Raw genomic sequence first — 20715 nt, 5'->3', positions numbered from 1 at the left:
ATGGAACGAGTTGATGGATAAATGAGAAACTGAGTAACCTAATCGGTTTCAATACCTACTTGAGGCCTGAGTCTTAAGATGTGGAATACCTGAGCACAACTACAGTCATTTTACCACTCTGTCACCATCACGACCCCCTTCTTCACCATCATGACCCCCTCCTTCACCATCACGACCCCCCCTCTCCTTCACCATCACCATCACGACCCCCCCCTCTCCTTCACCACCACTCTACCACCATCACTACCAATACAACCGTCGTCACCCTCGGAGCACCACTACCACCACCACTCTTTACCACCATCACTACAACCATAACCACCTTTACCACCACTTCCGCTCCTTTCCACCTCCAAAAATATCCTGGTTAGTATCGTCATTAACCACCACTTCCGGCAAGCGTTACTTTCTCAATACTCCCCCTCTGCCTCTCTCCATCTCCTCTACTTTCCCTCTGCTCCTACCTCTTTCCTATTTCTGCCTCCACTTTCTTCCCTTATCCTACCGTCCCTTCCTATTCTTTCCTCTTCATCTTTCCACCACATTCCCGCGCTCCTCCTTCCTATACTCCTTCCACCTTCCCCCTATAATCCTATTTCACCTTCATCTCTCTTCCCTTTTCCTTCTATATAGCTATAATAGCTTGGCGCGCTCTCTCCTAATAGTTCCCTTCCCTTCTCTTTTTTCTCACTCCTCTTCCTTCTCCTCACAACTCACCTTTGTCACCGTCGTTGGAGACGGTGGTGAGGTCAAGGAAGTGGGTGCCGACGACAGTGTCGTTGACGGCGTCGTTGTCCCGGACCTGGATCTTGACCCTCTGGCACAGCGGCGGGAACATCTCCGTGAAGACGATCTGCTCATTCCAGGTCGGGCACGAGGTGTTCTTCTTGACGCTCGTCCGTCCCTGAGGGGCGAGAGGGAAGGTGAGACTCCAGGGAGGGGATACCTTGCAAGGGGTCAAGGGTTACGCGTTTGTTTACGTTTGAAGAGAACGCGTTTGAAGGGCCCCAGTATGTTAAACGCCTCAAGGCTCGGTCTAGGTCCTCCTGGAATAGCGTCTGAATGAGGGTTGTAGGTAGTAGCGCTGAGCCAGTATGACTATACAGTACATGGGAGGGATATGGGGACGGAGTGAAGGACTGGTGAGTATAACCGCTTGAACCGTCAGGGATCGAACGCCGACTCTGCAGGAAGAGAGGTCGTCACTCTACCGACCAGTTCAAGACGACGGGCTTTAATGGAGGAGACATGAGTCCAGTGGAAGAGAATATGGAGGAGGCTGTGTAGGTAGGCATAAGAAGGTCGCAGTGAAGGCTGCAGATGGCGCCTCGGCTGAATGTCATCCTCACCAAATTTGTAATTGCTTCGAAGTCCAAAAAATATAATTTAACTTTTCAATGAAGGATAATTATGACCAAACTTAGTTTTTTGTTGAAGATGAGTCCCCCCATACGGCTGGGAGGATGTGGATGAAAGCGTTAAATCAGGCAAGCCTCCTCCTGCCCTCCAGTAGCCACAAAGTTATAATTGAGAGTGAGAGTAACAAAATAAAGATATCAAAGGAAGAGGCAGATAATAACACGGATAATAAGAGGAAGAGGGAAATGGCTAAGTAAGCAAGAGACGGCGAGGCAGAGCAAAACACTCAGTGCAGAACGGAAAAAAAGAAAGGACGAAGCAGGAAGAAAATTTTAAAGGAGAGGCGGCATCTGGAGGCGAGACTGTAAAGACGAACGAACAAAGACTACCGGGGTGTCGAGGCCTCGCCCTACACGTGAGATCCACCTTGAGGTAGGCTCGAGAGACGAAAATAAAAGCCTATGGCCGTCCCCTGAGCCACACCTAGGTGAAGACTGTGTATTTGAAAAGTTGTATTATTCTTGCTGGCTATCTCACATCCCCCAAAATGCCTAGTCCGCTGGTTCTGAGGGACCCCGGGGGCTCCGAAAGGCCTCGGGGGCCCCGAAAAGCCTCACACACACACACACACACACACACACACACACACACACACACACACACACACACACACACACACACACACATTCTGGAAACTGGATAGTTGTGTAATGCAGGCAGGTGGTTCATCAATAACAGGAACCAACTGCTATGCATATGTGATGATATATTGTACTAGAGGCAGGGGGGAGGAGGGGCCCTTGGTGGAACATACACCTGGATAAATACATCTGGCATTTCATGTCCAAATTTACATATGCACCAGTGACTGAATTTGTACAATAACCAACTATCAAACTTTCACAACTGTGGCAACGCCAAAATGTTCACAACATTACAGTTCCCCACAACACATCATTAACTAGCCCCCCCCCCAACAGCAACATTACACTACCCACAACAACCCACAGGAACACCCACTCACAGAGAGGCCCGCGAAGGAGACTTGGACGTAAGGATCTACGAGGTCTCTGGAGTCTCCCGTGAAGGCCTTCTTCACGTTGGCCATGATGGAGGAGTTGATCTTGGGCAGCCCGTCGGCTCGGTACACCCTCACGATGAACTTGGCCCTCTGGCGCTCGGCTGGCACTCCGTCAGGCAGCAGGAGGTTCCTGGGGGTTTGGGAGGGTGGAAGAAAGTGCCTTAGTGACAGAGAGAGTGGGTGAGTGGGGAGGGGGTGAGGGGTTGTTGGGGAATTAGGGGGGGAAAAGGACGGGAGGAAATGAGACAAGGTGGGGGAGGAATGATGAGGAAGCGAATAAGAGAGAGAGAGAGAGAGAGAGAGAGAGAGAGAGAGAGAGAGAGAGAGAGAGAGAGAGAGAGAGAGAGAGAGAGAGAGAGAGAGAGAGAGAGAGAGAGAGAGAGAGCTCGTGTAGTTGTACTCACCTAGTTGTGCTTGCAGGAGTTGAGCTCTGGCTCTTTGGTCCCACCTTTCAACTGTCAATCAACTGGTATACAAATTCCTGAGCCTACTGGGCTCTATCATATCTACATTTGAAACTGTGTATGGAGTCAGCCTCCACCACATCACTGGTAGGGACAGACTAATGCATTCCACCTGTTAACTACTCTGACACTGACAAGTTCTTTCTAACGTCCCTGTGGCTCATTTGGGTACTCACTTTCCACCTGTGTCCCCTTGTTCGAGTACCACCCGTGTTAAACAGTTTATCTTTATCTACCCTGTCAATTCCTCTGAGAATCTTGTAGGTAGTGATCATGTCTTCCCTAACTCTTCTATCTTCCAGTCTTAGTGTATGTGTGTGTGTGTATGAGCCCGCTCGCGCGCCTGTGTGTGGCGTTCAGAGCAGGTGTGGATCTGTAGGCAGGTGGGGGGAATTTTAGGCAAATGTGGAATTGTAGGCAGGTGTGTGTGGGACAGATGTAGAGTTGTACGTGTATATAATAAACGGAGAGGACAGCCAGGGTCCAAGTGAGAGAGAAACCATTTGGAAAAACTATTTAATTAGCAAATGAGGAACTGATTTTTCCTCAATCCTCATAAAAATCATTATAATTAATTTGCAAAGTGATTAAATATTGACCAAAGTATGGGGGTCATTAGAAATATAATGACAGTATTTATAATGTTTTGACTGTACCTTATTCAACTTAATTGGGTATTTAAAGTTAAGATGCGTATTCAAGCAAATATCGTATTTATAATAAAATAAGAACAGTAAAGGAGTTGAGTAATAACACATGTGCAGAAGATTCTAAATAATGACTAAAACTACGATGGATTGTTGCCATAGTAAAATTAGGACACAACATTGATAAATAGAAATAAAGATAAAAGTAAGATGCAGATATCAAGTTCGGTCCACAAATGTGATATACTGTATATTTAGAATATATATATATATATATATATATATATATATATATATATATATATATATATATATATATATATATATATATATATATATATATATACATATACATATATATATATATATATATATATATATATATATATACATATATATATACATATATATATATATATATATATATATATATATATATATATATATATGTATATATATATATATATATATATAATCTCAAGGCTACTGGAAACACTTTAAACATAATCCAACTGCATCCTATTTGTGGACTGAGCAAGAGATAAAGAAGGTTGCTTCACATGTAGACACCTGACCAGCGGGGGGCACAATATATATATACACGTATATACACAGCACAAAGGCAGATATAAATATGGAAAGAGGGATACAAATAGTGGTAGGTGATATCAGCCATGACGAGCCTACAAGGGCGAAAATCACACAATTAACCGCACAATTTTAACATTATTTAAGTATATAGATGCCAGATTATCCAACATGCTACTGGACGGGACTCAAGTTTGAGTATAGATGAGTGTTAGTATAGATAAGTGTTAGTATGGATAAGTGTGAGCATAGTTAATCGTGAGTATGTCAGTATACTTAAGTGTAGGTATACACAGAGGAAAAGGGGGGGGGATATGATGCTATTAAATGTGTATTTTGAGGATAGAAAATCCAGGCATTACTATTAGTTCTCATAATAATCACCTCGTCAGTCTACAGGATCAACTTTCCGAAAAAAGGAACGTTGTGGAACCAAAATATGTTAATGTAAAAATGGAGACGAGATATAAAGTTGCATGGGTCAAAACTAGCTAAGATACCACAATAATGACAAAATTTAATCTACCCATCACCAGTTTATTGGAGAGAAAAAAATATATTTATGTAAATATTTCTATATACTGTGTATAGATATAAAAAAAACAAGAGTATATATATATATATATATATATATATATATATATATAATATATAATATATATAATATATATAATATATATTATACTCTCGTCTAGAGAAAGTCTGTGCCTAATTTTGAAATAGAAGAGATTTTATGTTAAAGTTATCATGCAGTTTGGTAGTACTGTGGGGTGGACACCAGGCCTCACACCTAGCAGTGCTAGGAATAGACATCTAGTCCCGCACCCAGCAATGCTGAGGGGGGTGGACACGAGGTCACTGTCCCACCACCCATCGTTGCTGGGAGTGGACACCAGGCCCTCCACACCTAGCAGTGCTAGGGGGCAGACATCTTACTGGTCCACACAGAACAAGGCGGAAGCATTTAAAATTTCTCTGTTCTATTTTGCCGTGAAAGACAAGAAAAAAGGGAATAAAGTGGTAAGGCTGTTTTGTGCGTGGCTCAGACAGTCCTGGCGCCTCGGACCACCGGTTCTCATTCCATGTTCGTCTTTGAGACATTTTCTACTTGCTAAAAACCAAAATGTTTGTCGTTTTAACGTGAGTTGTTAGGTCAAGGTGAACGACTGTGAGCACTTGAATATGTTGTTGGGTACTGCAAACGTTCGTCAGTACTAAAAACGTTTGTGAGTTGATGATTGGAAATATTAAATGAAATCAGGTAGAGGCAGCTCGAGTAGGACTGCGAGAACCAACACAAACATGCAAGGAGATGTGTTGTCATGCACCCACCACCATCACCACTGGGCCACCCATATTAGCCCACACATACTGGGCCATCTAGACTAGGAACCCATATTGGCCTCCAACTTATATTAGGCCAACCAACCTATGGGAGCCGGTCGGCCGAGCGGACAGCACACTGGACTTGTGATCCTGTGGTCCTGGGTTCGATCCTAGGCGCCGGCGAGAAACAATGGGCAAAGTTTCTTTCACCCTATGCCCCTGTTACCTAGCAGTAAATAGGTACCTGGGTGTTAGTCAGCTGTTACGGGCTGCTTCCTGGGGGTGGAGGCCTGGTCGTGGACCGGGCCGCGGGGACACTAAAGCCCCGAAATCATCTCAAGATAACCTCAAGATAACCATACCGGGTCACACATTCTGGTAATCCGTATTGACCACACATTCTGGGCTTCCCAATCTAATCTCAAAAACCCATCCATCCGTCACTCAGCCGTCACTCAGGCTTACTGCGTGGCCACACATTGCTCAGCTACTCGCACTGGCTTACCGCTGGTCGACCATGGGCACCCATACAGCATGCTCACCAGCGTAAGGTGCTCCACACCTTCAGCCATGCTGCTTGTATATTTGCCTCCTAACCTACTAGGTCCACCCCACACTGGCCACTTTCTATTATATCACAGAGGGTGAGGACCTGCCACTTGGCCACTTTGCCGCCAATATTGGTATCCAGTCACTGGGCATGGTGGGCACTTTTCATTATACCCCTCGAACGCATGGCCACCCATGCATATTATCAACACTGGCCTCCCATTGTTGGTATTCCACCCATTATGGTGTGGTTGTCCACCCATGCTAGTCAACGACACTTAATTTACACTTATCAATAACATGAATATGCTACAGTTTGCAGAAAGTGCTCCAGATGGGCTGATAGGTACAATAGTCCTTTATAGTGGGTCCAGCGGGCTGCCTGACCACTTTGTCAGGTCGTTCAGCACAAGATCAAGAGGTTTTTGAGACCAATAATAGTTTTAATGTTCTAAATTGCCCTGCGTTGGACGGCCAGTACAAATTGCCCCATAAGGACCCCCCCAGCCAATCACAAGCCTCGTATTAACCAATACAAATATAGGCTAAATGACCTACAGCACCATTTGTCAGTAAAAGCTAAAAGCACATCAATTACTTCATCGATCCCTGTGCAAGACTTTTCAGTAGGACACACACACACACAACCTATTGCATTGGAGGCTACTTGTAGGTCGCTTGGCAGAGGCTGTCCTTTGCAGGATCAAACTGCAGGTCTCTTAGTAATACAAATAAATACGCCAGCCAATAGCTTATTAGTAAATACAATGCTCTTGCTAATTACATCCACACAGACCCATTCATATACATGTATCAGCTACGTCTGAGTCACTCGAGCGGTCGTTACGTCTGTTAACTGGGGGACCCGGTTGAAGGTCCCAATCTAGATCAGGTGGACCACTAAGGGTTACCCATGGTAAGGTACCTGTGGTTGACTAGTAACAACCAATTTAGGTTCCTAGTACAGGTGGCCCGGTAGAAAGTACCCAGTTCAGGTGATGCAACGGAGATTACCGGAGACAGGATACCCAGTAGAGGCTTCCGGTATGGTCTGCCCAGCAGGGGAGTGTGTGTGTGAGTGCTGACAAAACTCGCACACACATACACAACCATACATACATACACACGCACGCGCGCACACACACGCACGCGCACACACCTACCCCTCAGGATCAGCGCTGCAGTGGCAAAGAGGGCAAGAGAAAATGAAGAGTGACCGAGTTGGTTAATATTAAATAGTCATTTACCTTTCTTAGTTAAGACGGTGACATGTGACTGGGCTCTCGTGTGTCTTCACTCTCACCCCCATGCTCTCTCTCTCTCTCTCTCTCACTCTCTCCCTCTCCCCAAGTTCTCATACACATGTTGCCTAAGCCTTGACACTGTCACCAACACTGTATACCCCGCCCTCGGGCTGTCACACACACACACACACACACACACACAGCCATAAACACACACAGTCACCAACACCAATATGTAATAACCAACAAACACTGATGATCTCCACACTCCACAAACATTCCCTGAAGAGAACAATACTGAGGCTCCTAACCATTGTTGTCCTGACTCTTACATCAACACAATCGAGACAATCTTTATAGAACAATAATCACCCTTTTGATTAATACAAGTATTTATAAGATGTAACTTCCTGCCATTACGAATTATTATTGTTTATTATTATTAATTATTCAGACTACGCCACTACACCCTCAGGTAAACCTGATCTATGCCTGTGTTGTCAGGTCAGCGAGTGTGATTGGGCAAAAGTTAGATTTTGGATCAAGGAAGCGGTCAGCTGGTGAGAAGGACAACAGCTGGCTCTCCCATCAACACCTGCCTCTCCCATCAACACCTGCCTCTCCCATCAACACCTGCCTCTCCCATCAACACCTGCCTCTCCCATCAACACCTGCCTCTCCCATCAACACCTGCGTCTCCCATCAACACCTGCCTCTCCCATCAACACCTGACTCTCCCATCAACACCTGACTCTCCCATCAACACCTGACTCTCCCATCAACACCTGACACTCCCATCAACACCTGACAATCCCATCAACACCTGACACTCCCATCAACACCTAGCACAGTCCAGTCAACATACACGACCAACACTTCACTAGGTAGAAACCATTGCAATCCCATTAGCAATATTCCTACAGAAAGGCAAGTCTGCCCTGAACACACCATTTGCCATTCCCTATAGAGCGTACCTTGTCACATATCATCACATCTAATGTATAGCAGCAAATGCAGAGTATCTTACTGACTGAACTAAAACAAATGTGACTTGAGTGAAGCTTCCCCCACCCCACATTACCTCCCCAACATAATAATAATAATAATAATAATAATAATAATAATAATAATAATAATAATGCTTCAGGAGGTCATGGAAGGTAGTTAAGTGAGGCAACATCATTTACAGGTGTATTTTACGTAATCAGAAAGAATAGTAGAAGCACCCCGCTAGGTTTTCAAGCAACCGAACGCTTCCACAGGCTCTTTGAGGCTTCGCCGTCTCCCAGAGACGACTCTTGACTCTTACAGGCAATACCAGAAGCTCTCCCTGGTTCCCAGAGGCACCCACTGGCTGTCAGAGACACCCACTGGCTGTCAGAGACACCCACTGGTTGTCAGAGACACCCACTGGTTGTCAGAGGCACCCACCGGCTGTCAGAGACACCCACTGGCTGTCAGAGACACCCACTGGCTGTCAGAGACACCCACTGGCTGTCAGAGACACCCACTGGTTGTCAGAGACACCCACTGGTTGTCAGAGACACCCACTGGCTGTCAGAGGCACCCACTGGTTGTCAGAGACACCCACCGGCTGTCAGAGACACCCACTGGCTGTCAGAGACACCCACTGGTTATCAGAGGCACCCACTGGCTGTCAGAGACACCCACCGGCTGTCAGACACACCCACTGGCTGTCAGAGACACCCACTGGCTGTCAGAGACATCCACAAGCACTAACATCTTATCTGTATCTCCCAAAGACACTAAAAAATACTTAGTGGAATCCTCAGGCCTAAACAAGTGACCAGAGATAACCCCCCGAAAGCTTCTCAACGGCACCCAGAAGCCCCACATTCCCCCACAAGCAGCCAGACACACTTCCAACCTCCCCCACACACCTACTGACATTCCTGTGGTGACTGGGGCAGTGAGGCAGTAACTTAACTTAACTCTATCAGACTATCGTACACCCCTGCCATCATCTTGCATAAAAAAACTAAATCCTTCTTCAGCACCATTTGTCCGTCATGTTTCATATAGATTTCAATATAAAGTTCCAATTCATTCGAGTCTGTAACATCATTCAACATTTCATCTGTCTCTCATGGGAGTCAGGTCCTTATTTTCTCTTCGTGTGAACAGGGCTAATGTTTCTTGGAATGATACTAAGGAACACTAATTTCCAAAGTCAAAAATTGAATTACACCAAGTCCTCTTATCAAAATAAAAATTAAATTATAATATATTGTTTAAATAAATCATCTCAAGTCTGGACAAAGAGATCTGGGGCCAGGCTTGTTCATGGGCATATTTACGTGTTCATTTACGAAACCTGTTCATCACTCCTTAATCGTGATCTGTTAATCTGTATTCATTATACAATTTACGAGAAAAGCTTTGCAATCCAAGCACACACACACACACACACACACACACACACACACACACACACACACATAAACTGAATCTAATTGAAGCCGACTACGCCACACACACACACACACACACACACACACACACACACAATTTACATACACAAAGATCCTGTAAATCTGAGACCACAATAGAAGCCTCTCAGACAAAACTGCATAATCTGTGGTCATATGAATAATACTTTAATACGATATGATAAAAACATTTAGCGAAATATAAATAAATGAATGTCACATTATATTAGCAACGTCAATCATATTAACGTTTGATGATGATTGAATTAAATAAGCCAAATTTTCGTCAAGGAAGTTATCAGATTATACAATGAAAGGCATTATAACATTCTACACTGAGGTACATGATCACATTATATACTGAATCTTGAGAAGACTCGGTGCTATAATCTTGAGAAGCAAAGCAGAATGATAAACTAAATTTTTAAATCCTCAAATGTAAGCGTAAACTAATCTATATACTTATGACAAATTTACAAATTTACACATGAATGATATCTCACCACAGCCTCTGATATTTTATACATAGGCCTAACTCCTTTGGAGGAACTACTTGGAGGCGTTCCAGAGGTCACAAGAATTGTATATTTAAGGATGCAGTTTAAAGTGTAACCATCGTATGTGACCCTGAAAGAGTCCATTCAAGGAAGACCTTAAACGGATATTATTAAGAGTTACTTTCAACGATCATCTTTAAGAATAATGACGGCCGTCTTTGTCAGTCATTAAGCATGTCTTTACAGCTTAACTTTCAATGATTAACTTCAGTCTTAACCATTATAAAATCCACTGATCATCAATAATTATTTATATATAAAAAAACCTTTTATAGCTCAAAGAATGATCCATTCGGGCCAATCTTGAATGCTAGCCCTTATTCATAATCTAAATGCTTAGTCAAGGACGACAGTCTAAGGACAACCTCCAAAACAGCCCTATAAACAGGACACCTCAAGTCAACTCTTAAGAACGACCTTCTGAGGACCACCTCTAAGGTAGACCTCCAAGGAGAGAGCCCTAGGTGACCTACGACCAAAGTAACATCACCCTCTTTCATCCCTGCTGGTTAACTCACCCTTCGATGTCGTCCTCGTCCCTGTCGTTCCTGAGGGGTGCCTTGATGGCGTCGCCCTTGCCCACGACGCAGATGTCGCACTTGAGGTAACCCTTGGGTCCACCAGTGATATCGTCAGGGTCAGTCAGGAGAGCCCACTTGTGGTAAAACTGGTGTTCTGTTAGAGAGAGAGAGAGAGAGAGAGAGAGAGAGAGAGAGAGAGAGAGAGAGAGAGAGAGAGAGAGAGAGAGAAAGAAAGCAAGTCAGAAAAGGGAAGCAAGATTGATTGGAGGTTTATGGTATAAAGCGAGAGGAGATTGGACAGAGAGTGGGTTGATATGGATTGGAATAAGGGTGAAGGTTGAGAGTCAATAGGAAAACAGGAAGAAAAAGAGTGGGGGGGAAAAATCATTATTTTAGGCTACAGATCTATTCAGTCACTTCACAAAGATATTCAATTAGAGCCTGAATAGACCATAAATAAATATTGAGACAGCCTCTCTCTCTCTCTCTGTCTCTCTCTCTCTCTCTCTCTCTCTCTCTCTCTCTCTCTCTAAAACCTTGTTAAGTTAGCATGTGCTGTAGTAAGTAATAACATGCAGTGAGTGAGTATGCTAAGGTGCAGCAAGGGGAGAGAGAGAGAGAGAGAGAGAGAGAGACAGAGACAGAGACAGAGACAGAGACAGAGACAGAGACAGAGACAGAGAGAGAGAGAGAGAGAGAGAGAGAGAGAGAGGTGGGGAGGGAGGAACAGACACAAACATGCTCTCATTATTTAATCTGCAGTTCTCAAAATATTAAAAAAACAAAATGAAATCCATTTAATACAGCCTTTTCTTTTTAATTTCGATTCGCCAGCTTTATCTTTAAACCAGTTACCGAGTTCGGAAAAATTTCCTGAATTCATTTTGAGCTCCATTAATGAATTACCAACATTTTTTAGCGTTCGAGACTCCGTGTGTTTCAATGTTAAGCTCTATAGGCTCATATTTCCGTTACAATTGTGGTTGATTCAATATATTTTTCAACTGAATTGAACCAAGAGATGAAAAGCTTCAATGCTTCAAGAAAAAAGAGCGTCATTGTAATGAACTGAGATATGAAGGTGTGTTTGTGTGTGTAATTACCAAAGTGTAATTACCAGCTAAGTGTAGTTACAGGATGAGAGCTACGCTCGTGGTGTCCCGTCTTCCCAGCACTCTTTGTCATATAACGCTTTGTATTGTGTGTGTGTGTGTGTGTGTGTGTGTGTAGATGAGTAGGTAGAGTAGATGTTAGGTTTATGTAGTAGTAGATGTTAGGTTTATGTAGTAGATGTTGGTTTATGTAGTAGTAGATGTTGGTTTATGTAGTAGATGTTGGTTTATGTAGTAGTAGATGTTGGTTTAGGTAGTGGTAGATGATTGACCGGTAGATGAATCAGAGGTAAATGAAAACGTATATGATAATAATGTGGTAGATTAGTGGTAGACAAACAACCTGTAGACGAGTTATCAGTAAATAATTGACTGCAGGAGCAACTGCTACATTTTCTATACAACCGCTTCAAAGTTTCGTTCCGTGAAAGATATTCTGAATCTTCCTTTAATTCTGACCAGCTTCACGTAGGCCCACCTTGCCTAAGCTTCACCGTCCGGCGACATTATCCCCGCCACGTAGGCCTACCAGCCTATTTATATTCAGAACTTCACGTTTTCTTTCGAGATTTAAGTAAAAGCGTTTCCTGGCCGGTCCTATGTATTGCTGGGATTTGAATTTATTTAATGTCACACATCGAAGCGCCAAGTGACCTCACCTGGCTCTAATCTGACCTATCCTGACCCTATTAGAGAGGGATGGGATAGGTGGAAGAGGTGGGTGCTGGCAAGTGCGCAGGGGTAGGTAGGCGGGGAGGAGAGAGACGGGAAGGGGACAGGTGGATGGGACGGGCCAAGAGAAACGGAAGAGACAGGTGGAAGGGGGACCTCCAAGACTTACCTGACTGGGACCAGACTGTGGCCACGTCCAGCTTGAAGCTGCCGAGAACTTTATTAGACCTGAGAATGTTACGACTTTGGAGAACCTGGCGGGCAGAGCGTGGGCGTGGGAGGGAGGCCGGTGTGGGCGGTGGGCGTGTGCGGGTAGCGGTGGGCGGGAGATGGCCAGCCAGCACACATGGACAGGTGGTGGAGGAGAAGAAAACAAAAGTGAACATAAGATGCGTGACAGGCCAAATATTAGCAAGATTTTCTGTGATAACTTTGTAAATAGAAGGTGCAGTGCATTAGACAGACACACACAGCGAGAACGTCAACATGACAAATAGACAGACAAGACAGGAAGCACTCTGATTAAACTCACCAGCATAATAGCATTTAAAACGTAAATTCTTTGCTCTGTCTGGGTGTGTCTGTCTGTCTGTTGAAGCATCAGTCGATGACGGAGGGGCAACAGAGGCGGAAGGGAAACGTATCCAGTAAAAATAATAACACTGCTCAATCGGTGAGTGCAATACTGATCCACTGGCGGGAAGGGGATGATCCAGATCACTGAATAGGGAGGTATATAGGTCTCATCTTTAGTAGCAATATTGAAAACTGAATGGCCCCCCAGTAACAGCCATTCCCCCATCCCCTGATCACCGTCTCCAATAACTGCCCATTCAAGGTTCCATCATGCTGGGTCATGCAGAGAGCGGCTAGCTGCTGCTGCTGGTGTTCCTGCTGCTTAAAGGAGGGAAAAAAGGTGGTTGAGTTTGTCAAGCTAATTGCAGGCATTATTTGCGGCAGAGCGTGAAGATATTCCGAGAGAACAAGCACACACACACAGACTTGGGGGAGCTGAAAGAGAATGTGAGTGTGTGTGCATGGATAGAACCGTTGATGCTTTCTCCATATATATATATATATGAACAGAGAGAGAGAGAGAATATCAAGAGTATACAATGTGTGTAGGAAAACTGTAGAAGTACCGGGAGCTCTGAAAAGTGTCGCCAAATCCATCTTGAACCATCCTATGACCTCTCCCTTGGAGAAGAACTTCCTGGAGTGGAGCACCTGAAAGAAAATAACAGTGCTAAGGGTGATGGAGGCGCGAGGTAGGGATACACAACAGCAGTGAGGCAGGAACAGAATATACACGCGATGATCATATATTGACGGCATGATACTGTACCTGTGAACCTCTTGGGGAATCAAGTTAAGCACTTCCGTGACCGTGAAGAGCCACGTGCTGAACCTAGCAGCAGCTGAGACACTTATAGCCCCACGACGGTCATTCTCGACAGCAGCGGTTGAGAAACCCTGCATGAAGCACAAGTCCGCTCTAATCTTGTGAATGCACCACTCTCATATATAGCCTGCACCCCTCCCTCCCCCCATAATATTGTAGAATTCTGCACAAGGTAGGAACCGTGCTAGAAGACTCATTTCTAGCCTTGACCCATCTAGGAGATGTCGACGGCCTTACTAATATATGTAAGACCAATATTCTCATGGTTATTTTCCTGGCCCAACTTCGTGGTGAAAAGAAGTTGGTAGTTTCTGAATAATTCCAAATTAAAAATGTATAATATTAATAAATAAGTTCCAAGGGTTAGGGCTCAGAACAAGCAATTAGTAAACAGAGAAATAAACATTTGTATAAACACAAGAGCATGTTACAAATCGAATTGCTAGTCGCGATGTCAGTTACCGGAGGTCAAGACAATTATCGGTTAAACTGGTAATACATTGACGGTTGTCGCGGTGAGAGGAACCATATTTTTCACCTGTATTTTGTACGTGGTGATCAAGTCTCTCTATTTTCTCTCCCTGTGACGCAAGGTTTAAGTCCAAGTTTGTTTTCTCAACTTCATACCTTTAGACGTTCTCCAGCTTCGTTTAGTATACATATTTAAACATGTGGCCTCCAGACCGAGTCCCGTATGTATGTCAGGTGTTCTGCCGTGCCCGTCCCGACCAGCCGGACACGAATTATGCCAAAATGCTGTTTTCTTATGCTGTAAAATTGTTGAAGTTTAATGAAGACATTTTTTGTTAATCGGCGAGAAAGCGCGTGCAAGAGCGAGTATAATTAGATTAATTTTTCTTTAATAAGTTGCAACAGGAAACGCAATTACAGAAAGTTATAAATACATGTCTCTGGCTAGTCCACAGGCGAGAATTAATTCCAGTGACAATACACTACGAACTGAAGCAACGCAGGTTTTTATTAAGAAAAAGTATTCAAATATGAAAACATTGAGGCATAATGGAGAAAAATTACATTAAGGTTCTTAGGACCGAATGCGGATAAAAGGACGAGACCAGAAAGCATAGAATGGGAGAGAAATGGGAAAAATATTGTGTTGCGTTCGTAGTGTTGTATGTGTGTGTATATTGCGTTGCGTTCGTAGTGTTGTATGTGTGTGTATATTGCGTTGCGTTCGTAGTGTTGTATGTGTGTGTATATTACGTTGCGTTCGTAGTGTTGTGTGTGTAATTACCTAAGTGTAGTTACAGGATGAGAGCTACGCTCGTGGTGTCCCGTCTTCCCAGCACTCTTTGTCAAATAACGCTTTGAAACTACTGACGGTCTTGGCCTCCACCACCTTCTCACCTAACTTGTTCCAACCGTCTACCACTCTGTTTGCGAAAGTGAATTTTCTTATATTTCTTCGGCATCTGTGTTTAGCTAGTTTAAATCTATGACCTCTTGTTCTTATCTATGACCTCTTGTTCTTATCTATGACCTCTTGTTCTTATCTATGACCCCTTGTTCTTATCTATGACCTCTTGTTCTTATCTATGACCTCTTGTTCTTATCTATGACCTCTTGTTCTTAAAGTTCCAGATTTCAGGAAGTCTCAGGTGTGTGAATATTGTGTGGCATTCGTGGTGTTGATAGTATGGGAAAATAATTTAGCCGCGCGAGTGTTGAAGAGGATTACGATGCTCTCTGCAGGGCGTTAAAGAAAGAATTACAAGGTAAAAAGACTTGCAAGCATATCTCTACAGATCGTAGACTTGTGTGTTAATATAATACTCGTATGTTCATTCAGAAGAGAGAGCTACAAATGCGAAATTCATTTTGCTATCGAGACCCCTTATGTTAGGAGCCGGTCGGCCGAGCGGACAGCACGCTGGACTTGTGATCCTGTGGTCCTGGGTTCGATCCCAGGCGCCGGCGAGAAACATTGGGCAGAGTTTCTTTCACCCTATGCCCCTGTTACCTAGCAGTAAAATAGGTACCTGGGTGTTAGCCAGCTGTCACGGGCTGCTTCCTGGGGGTGGAGGCCTGGTCGAGGACCGGGCCGCGGGGACACTAAAGCCCCGAAATCATCTCAAGATAACTCAAGATAACTCAAGATGTCTAAATTTTGAGATACATAAACAAGGTTAAACATGTATTTGTGTATATATAAATAGCCTGACGCAGCAAGGAGGCGTCCGGTGATCTAAGTGACTACATCCTGACACATGGTGAGACACATGCCTGCAACCTGAGACATGGTGAGACACATGCCTGCAACCTGGGACATGGTGAGACACATGCCTGCAACCTGAGACATGGTGAGACACATGCCTGCAGCCTGACACTTGTTGAGACACATGCCTGCAACCTGACACATGTTGAGACACATGCCTGCAACCTGACACATGTTGAGACACATGCCTGCAACCTGACACATGTTGAGACACATGCCTGCAGCCTGAGACATGGTGAGACACATGCCTGCAACCTGACACATGTTGAGACACATGCCTGCAGCCTGAGACATGGTGAGACACATGCCTGCAGCCTGACACATGTTGAGACACATGCCTGCAACCTGACACATGTTGAGACACATGCCTACAACCTGACACATGAAACCTGATGCATATATTCCGTAGACTGCTGCCTGAGGTGTGGTCTGGGAGGAGACTTCACTTAATAAATATAACTATTAACATTATAGTTCATGTTATAGAAGAACTTCTCTAATAGAAGTACAGTTTACGGGGTTTGTTTTATTATGTTTAGGTATATATCGTATACTTAAAAGCTTCCTTAACTTTATAAGATTACATGGAACTTAAATTTGGTCTGGGTACTAGTTTTATATAGTGGATACCTGATGTGAGTGTTTATGTACCTGCGTCCCAGTCTGTACGCATGGGAGATGGGCCTCGTAGTGTAGTCCACCATGTTAACGTGGGAGATGCCTCACACTCCCAGGGTCAAGAGTAACGGGGATGGAGGGAAAGTAGTACGAGGCTGACAGGGTCGAGGGGCTAGAGTGGATGGGCCAGGGTGTAGGGGCTAGGGTGGATAGGGGATAGGGGAGATGGCTTATGGAGGGAAGACACGGGAGATCTCGTGGGTGATCCTTACAAGGCAGAAGAGTCTGTGACTTAAAAGTTCGTGAAGCACACACTGTTGTCTAGCTTAAACGAGATTAACTTGACTTTATTATGTTTGCTGGGGTTAGTTAGATTAAAAATCTGACGCGTGAAAGCAGAGAATGAGAGAGAGAGAGAGAGAGAGAGAGAGAGAGAGAGAGAGAGAGAGAGAGAGAGAGAGAGAGATTATGGAGAAAGTTATACACACTCCGAAGACAGAGAATGATTCAGGAAAGCATTATTTCCCCGTGTACAAGGGGTCAGAAGCGCCCAGGTGGGCGGCGGGCGCTACCCTCCCTCTCCGGCCAGCACCGTTCGCGCCTCTCAGGAAGTGGAGTCCACTTTTAAAGAGGACATCACTCGCACGTGGCGTGTCTGGTATATATGGACACACCTGTGTAGACGGCGCCTCGTCAACATGGCTAACACCACACTCGTCTCTCGTTTGAGAGACACGCTTGACAAAGGGACTCCAGTGGGCCCGATCCGGGGCCCGTCCCATGAATCCATTCCGTGACACCACCACAATCAACACTAATTCATCATTACCTCAACGACTATCATCATCACACCCCAACTCCTACCACACACAACCACAGACGCGCCACAGACGATGAAGCGAGGACGCCTCTCGCCACAGCTGAAGGTCTCAAGGAGCCCTCAGGAACTCTCAAGTTTAAAGACTTCAACATTTTTCTATACAGTTTCTTCCTTAATAATAGTTCATTGTTATCCCTCTTCTCATTCTTATTACCATTAGAAAATTAATAATGTATATTTTATAGCTAATTATGCATTAACACAATGCTATTTAATGAATTCACTGAAGCCATGGAGAGCTATATTGTGCTAGAATCTATAATACTTATACTTAAAAATCTGTATTGTAGGTCTATAAGTATAATTATAAGTATACACATTATTAGGAATCTAATTACTATTCTTATATATTAATATAGAGCATGAAGTAGGAATCGTGTGTAGCCCTACAGAGGAGGACTATTGACCACCATACCTCTATTACAATAACACTTGGGTAATGAGCGCAAAAGATATCACTTTTGTATGGTTCCGGGTTAATGTGTAGCGAGAGACCACTTTTGTTTGGCGTGTTGAGCAAAACAATACTATTTTCTCGTACCGTGAAATTGCTGCACTCTGTTCTTTATATATCGTAAAAGATCAGCAACCTTACACAATAGAACACACACACACACACACACACACACACACACACACACACACACTGTGTGTGTGTGTTTGCTGATGATAATTGCTGATGATGCAAAAATTATGAGGAAGATTAGGACAGAAGAAAATAGTTTAAGTCTACACAATGACCTAAACAAGCTGAAGGAATAATCCAACAAGTGGTTACTAAAGTTCAACCCAAGTAAATGTTAGGTGATGAAACTTTTTCTAAGTTTCGGAGGAAATAGGAGGTCAGACACTGAATACCGAATGGGAGAGGAATTCCTTCACGAAACGGACAGAGAGAAAGATCTAGGGGTTGATATCACTCCAAACCTGTCACCTGAAGCCCACATCAAAAGAATAACAACTGCGGTGTATGCGAACTTGGCTAAAATCAGGACTGTCTTTAGAAACCTGTGTAAGGAATCTTTCAGAACCTTGTATACCACATATGTAAGACCAATCCTGGAGTATGCGGCCCCAGCATGGAGCCCGTACCTTGTCAAGCACAAGACGAAGCTGGAAAAAGTTCACAAGTATGCCACTAGACTACTCCCAGAACTAAGAGGCATGAGTTACGAGAAAAGGCTGCGTAAAATGCACTTCAAGTCGCTAGAAGACTGGAGAGCTCGGGGAGACATGATCACTGCCTGCAAAGTTTTAAGAGGAATCGACAGGGTAGATAGATAAATTGTTTAACACGGGTGGTACGCGAACAAGGGGACACAGGTGGAAACTGAGTACCCACATGAGCCACAGGGACGTTAGAAAGAACTTTTTCAGTGTAAGAGTAGTTAACAAGTGGAATGCACTAGGCAGTGATGTGGTGGAGGCTGACTCCATACACAGTTTCAAATGTAGATATGATAGAGCCCAATAGGCTCAGGAATCTGTACACCAGTTGATTGATAGTTAAGAGGCGGGACCAAAGAGCCAGAGCTCAACCTAGTACAACTAGGTGAACTAGGTGAGTAGACACACGATGGAGGGAGAAAGGGAGGGAGACAGGATGGGGGGAGACAGGATGAAGGGGGGAGAAAGGATGGAGGGAGGTGGTTAATAGAGAGGGGGAGAGACAGGATGTAGAGAGAGAGAGAGAGAGAGAGAGAGAGAGAGAGAGAGAGAGAGAGAGAGAGAGAGAGAGAGAGAGAGAGAGAGAGAGAGAGAGAGAGAGAGAGAGAGACATACTCAGAGCCAGGGGTGCCTGGTATGCCACTGCTCCCACCATCTCTGCCAACTGAGGACAGCCTGTTGGTGTGGCACCCAACAGATAAGCTGAGGGGATTAACAGCCCTGGACATACACACACACACACACACACACACACACACACACACACACACACACACACACACAATAACGAGGATAAGACAGGACAGAGATGGTTGGGCAGACTGCATATTTCTGGACTGCCAAAAAGCCTTTGATACAGTACCGCACATGAGACTGCTGTTCAAGCTCGAGAGGCAGGCGGGGGTGGGGGGAAAGGTCCTAGAATGGATAAGGAACTACCTAACAGGAAGGAGCCAAAGAGTTACGGTAAGGGGCGAGAAGTCGGACTGGCGAACAGTAACAAGTGGAGTACCACAAGGATCGGTGCTGGGACCAATTCTATTTCTTGTGTATGTTAACGACATGTTTACAGGCGTAGAGTCCTACATGTCGATGTTTGCGGATGATGCAAAGTTGATGAGAAGAGTTGTGACAGATGAGGATTGCAGGATCCTCCAAGAGGACCTGAACAGATTGCAGAGATGGTCAGAGAAATGGCTACTAGAATTCAACACGAGCAAATGTAAAGTTATGGAAATGGGACTAGGAGATAGGAGACCAAAGGGACAGTACACAATGAAGGGGAACAGCCTACCTGTAACGACGCGTGAAAGAGACCTGGGGGTGGACGTAACACCTAATCTATCTCCTGAGGCACATATTAATAGGATAACGACAGCAGCGTACTCTACACTGGCAAAAGTTAGAACATCATTCAGAAACCTAAGTAAGGAGGCATTTAGGGCGCTTTACACTGCCTACGTAAGGCCAGTCTTAGAGTATGCCGCCTCATCATGGAGTCCCCATCTGAAGAAGCATATAATGAAACTGGAAAAGGTTCAGAGGTTTGCAACGAGACTCGTCCCAGAGCTACGAGGGATGGGGTATGAAGAGCGCCTGAGGGAACTGTGCCTTACGACACTAGAAAGAAGAAGGGAGAGGGGGGACATGATAGGAACGTATAAGATACTCAGAGGAATTGACAGAGTGGACATAGACGAAATGTTCACACGGAATAGTAACAGAACGAGAGGACATGGATGGAAGCTTGAAACTCAGATGAGTCACAGAGATGTAAGGAAGTTTTCTTTTAGCGTGAGAGTAGTGGGGAAATGGAATGCACTTCAGGAACAGGTTGTGGAA

At 44.5% G+C, this 20715-nt stretch overlaps 1 protein-coding gene across 5 annotated transcripts in view; it reads right to left on the bottom strand.

Moving 5' to 3' along the window:
- LOC123747311 (otoferlin) overlaps window positions 1–20715 on the bottom strand; it is a 267365-nt gene that overhangs the window by 38887 nt on the left and 207763 nt on the right. For 3 of the 5 annotated variants that reach the window (XM_069319725.1, XM_069319728.1, XM_069319729.1), the window contains 4 exons: window positions 12740–12824; window positions 10784–10940; window positions 2384–2570; window positions 718–904 (listed from right to left, as the gene is read on the bottom strand). In XM_069319725.1, the coding sequence (XP_069175826.1) occupies window positions 718–904; window positions 2384–2570; window positions 10784–10940; window positions 12740–12824 (616 nt within the window). Of the gene's footprint in view, window positions 1–717; window positions 905–2383; window positions 2571–10783; window positions 10941–12739; window positions 12825–13712; window positions 13798–20715 lie in introns of all 5 variants that reach the window. The other 2 variants (XM_069319727.1, XM_069319730.1) reach the window with 1 other exon arrangement.

Source organism: Procambarus clarkii, chromosome 94 (assembly GCF_040958095.1).
Source record: "Procambarus clarkii isolate CNS0578487 chromosome 94, FALCON_Pclarkii_2.0, whole genome shotgun sequence".
In the NCBI taxonomy this organism is placed as follows: Eukaryota; Metazoa; Arthropoda; class Malacostraca; order Decapoda; family Cambaridae; genus Procambarus; species Procambarus clarkii.
This window is presented reverse-complemented; position numbering and strand designations above follow the sequence as displayed.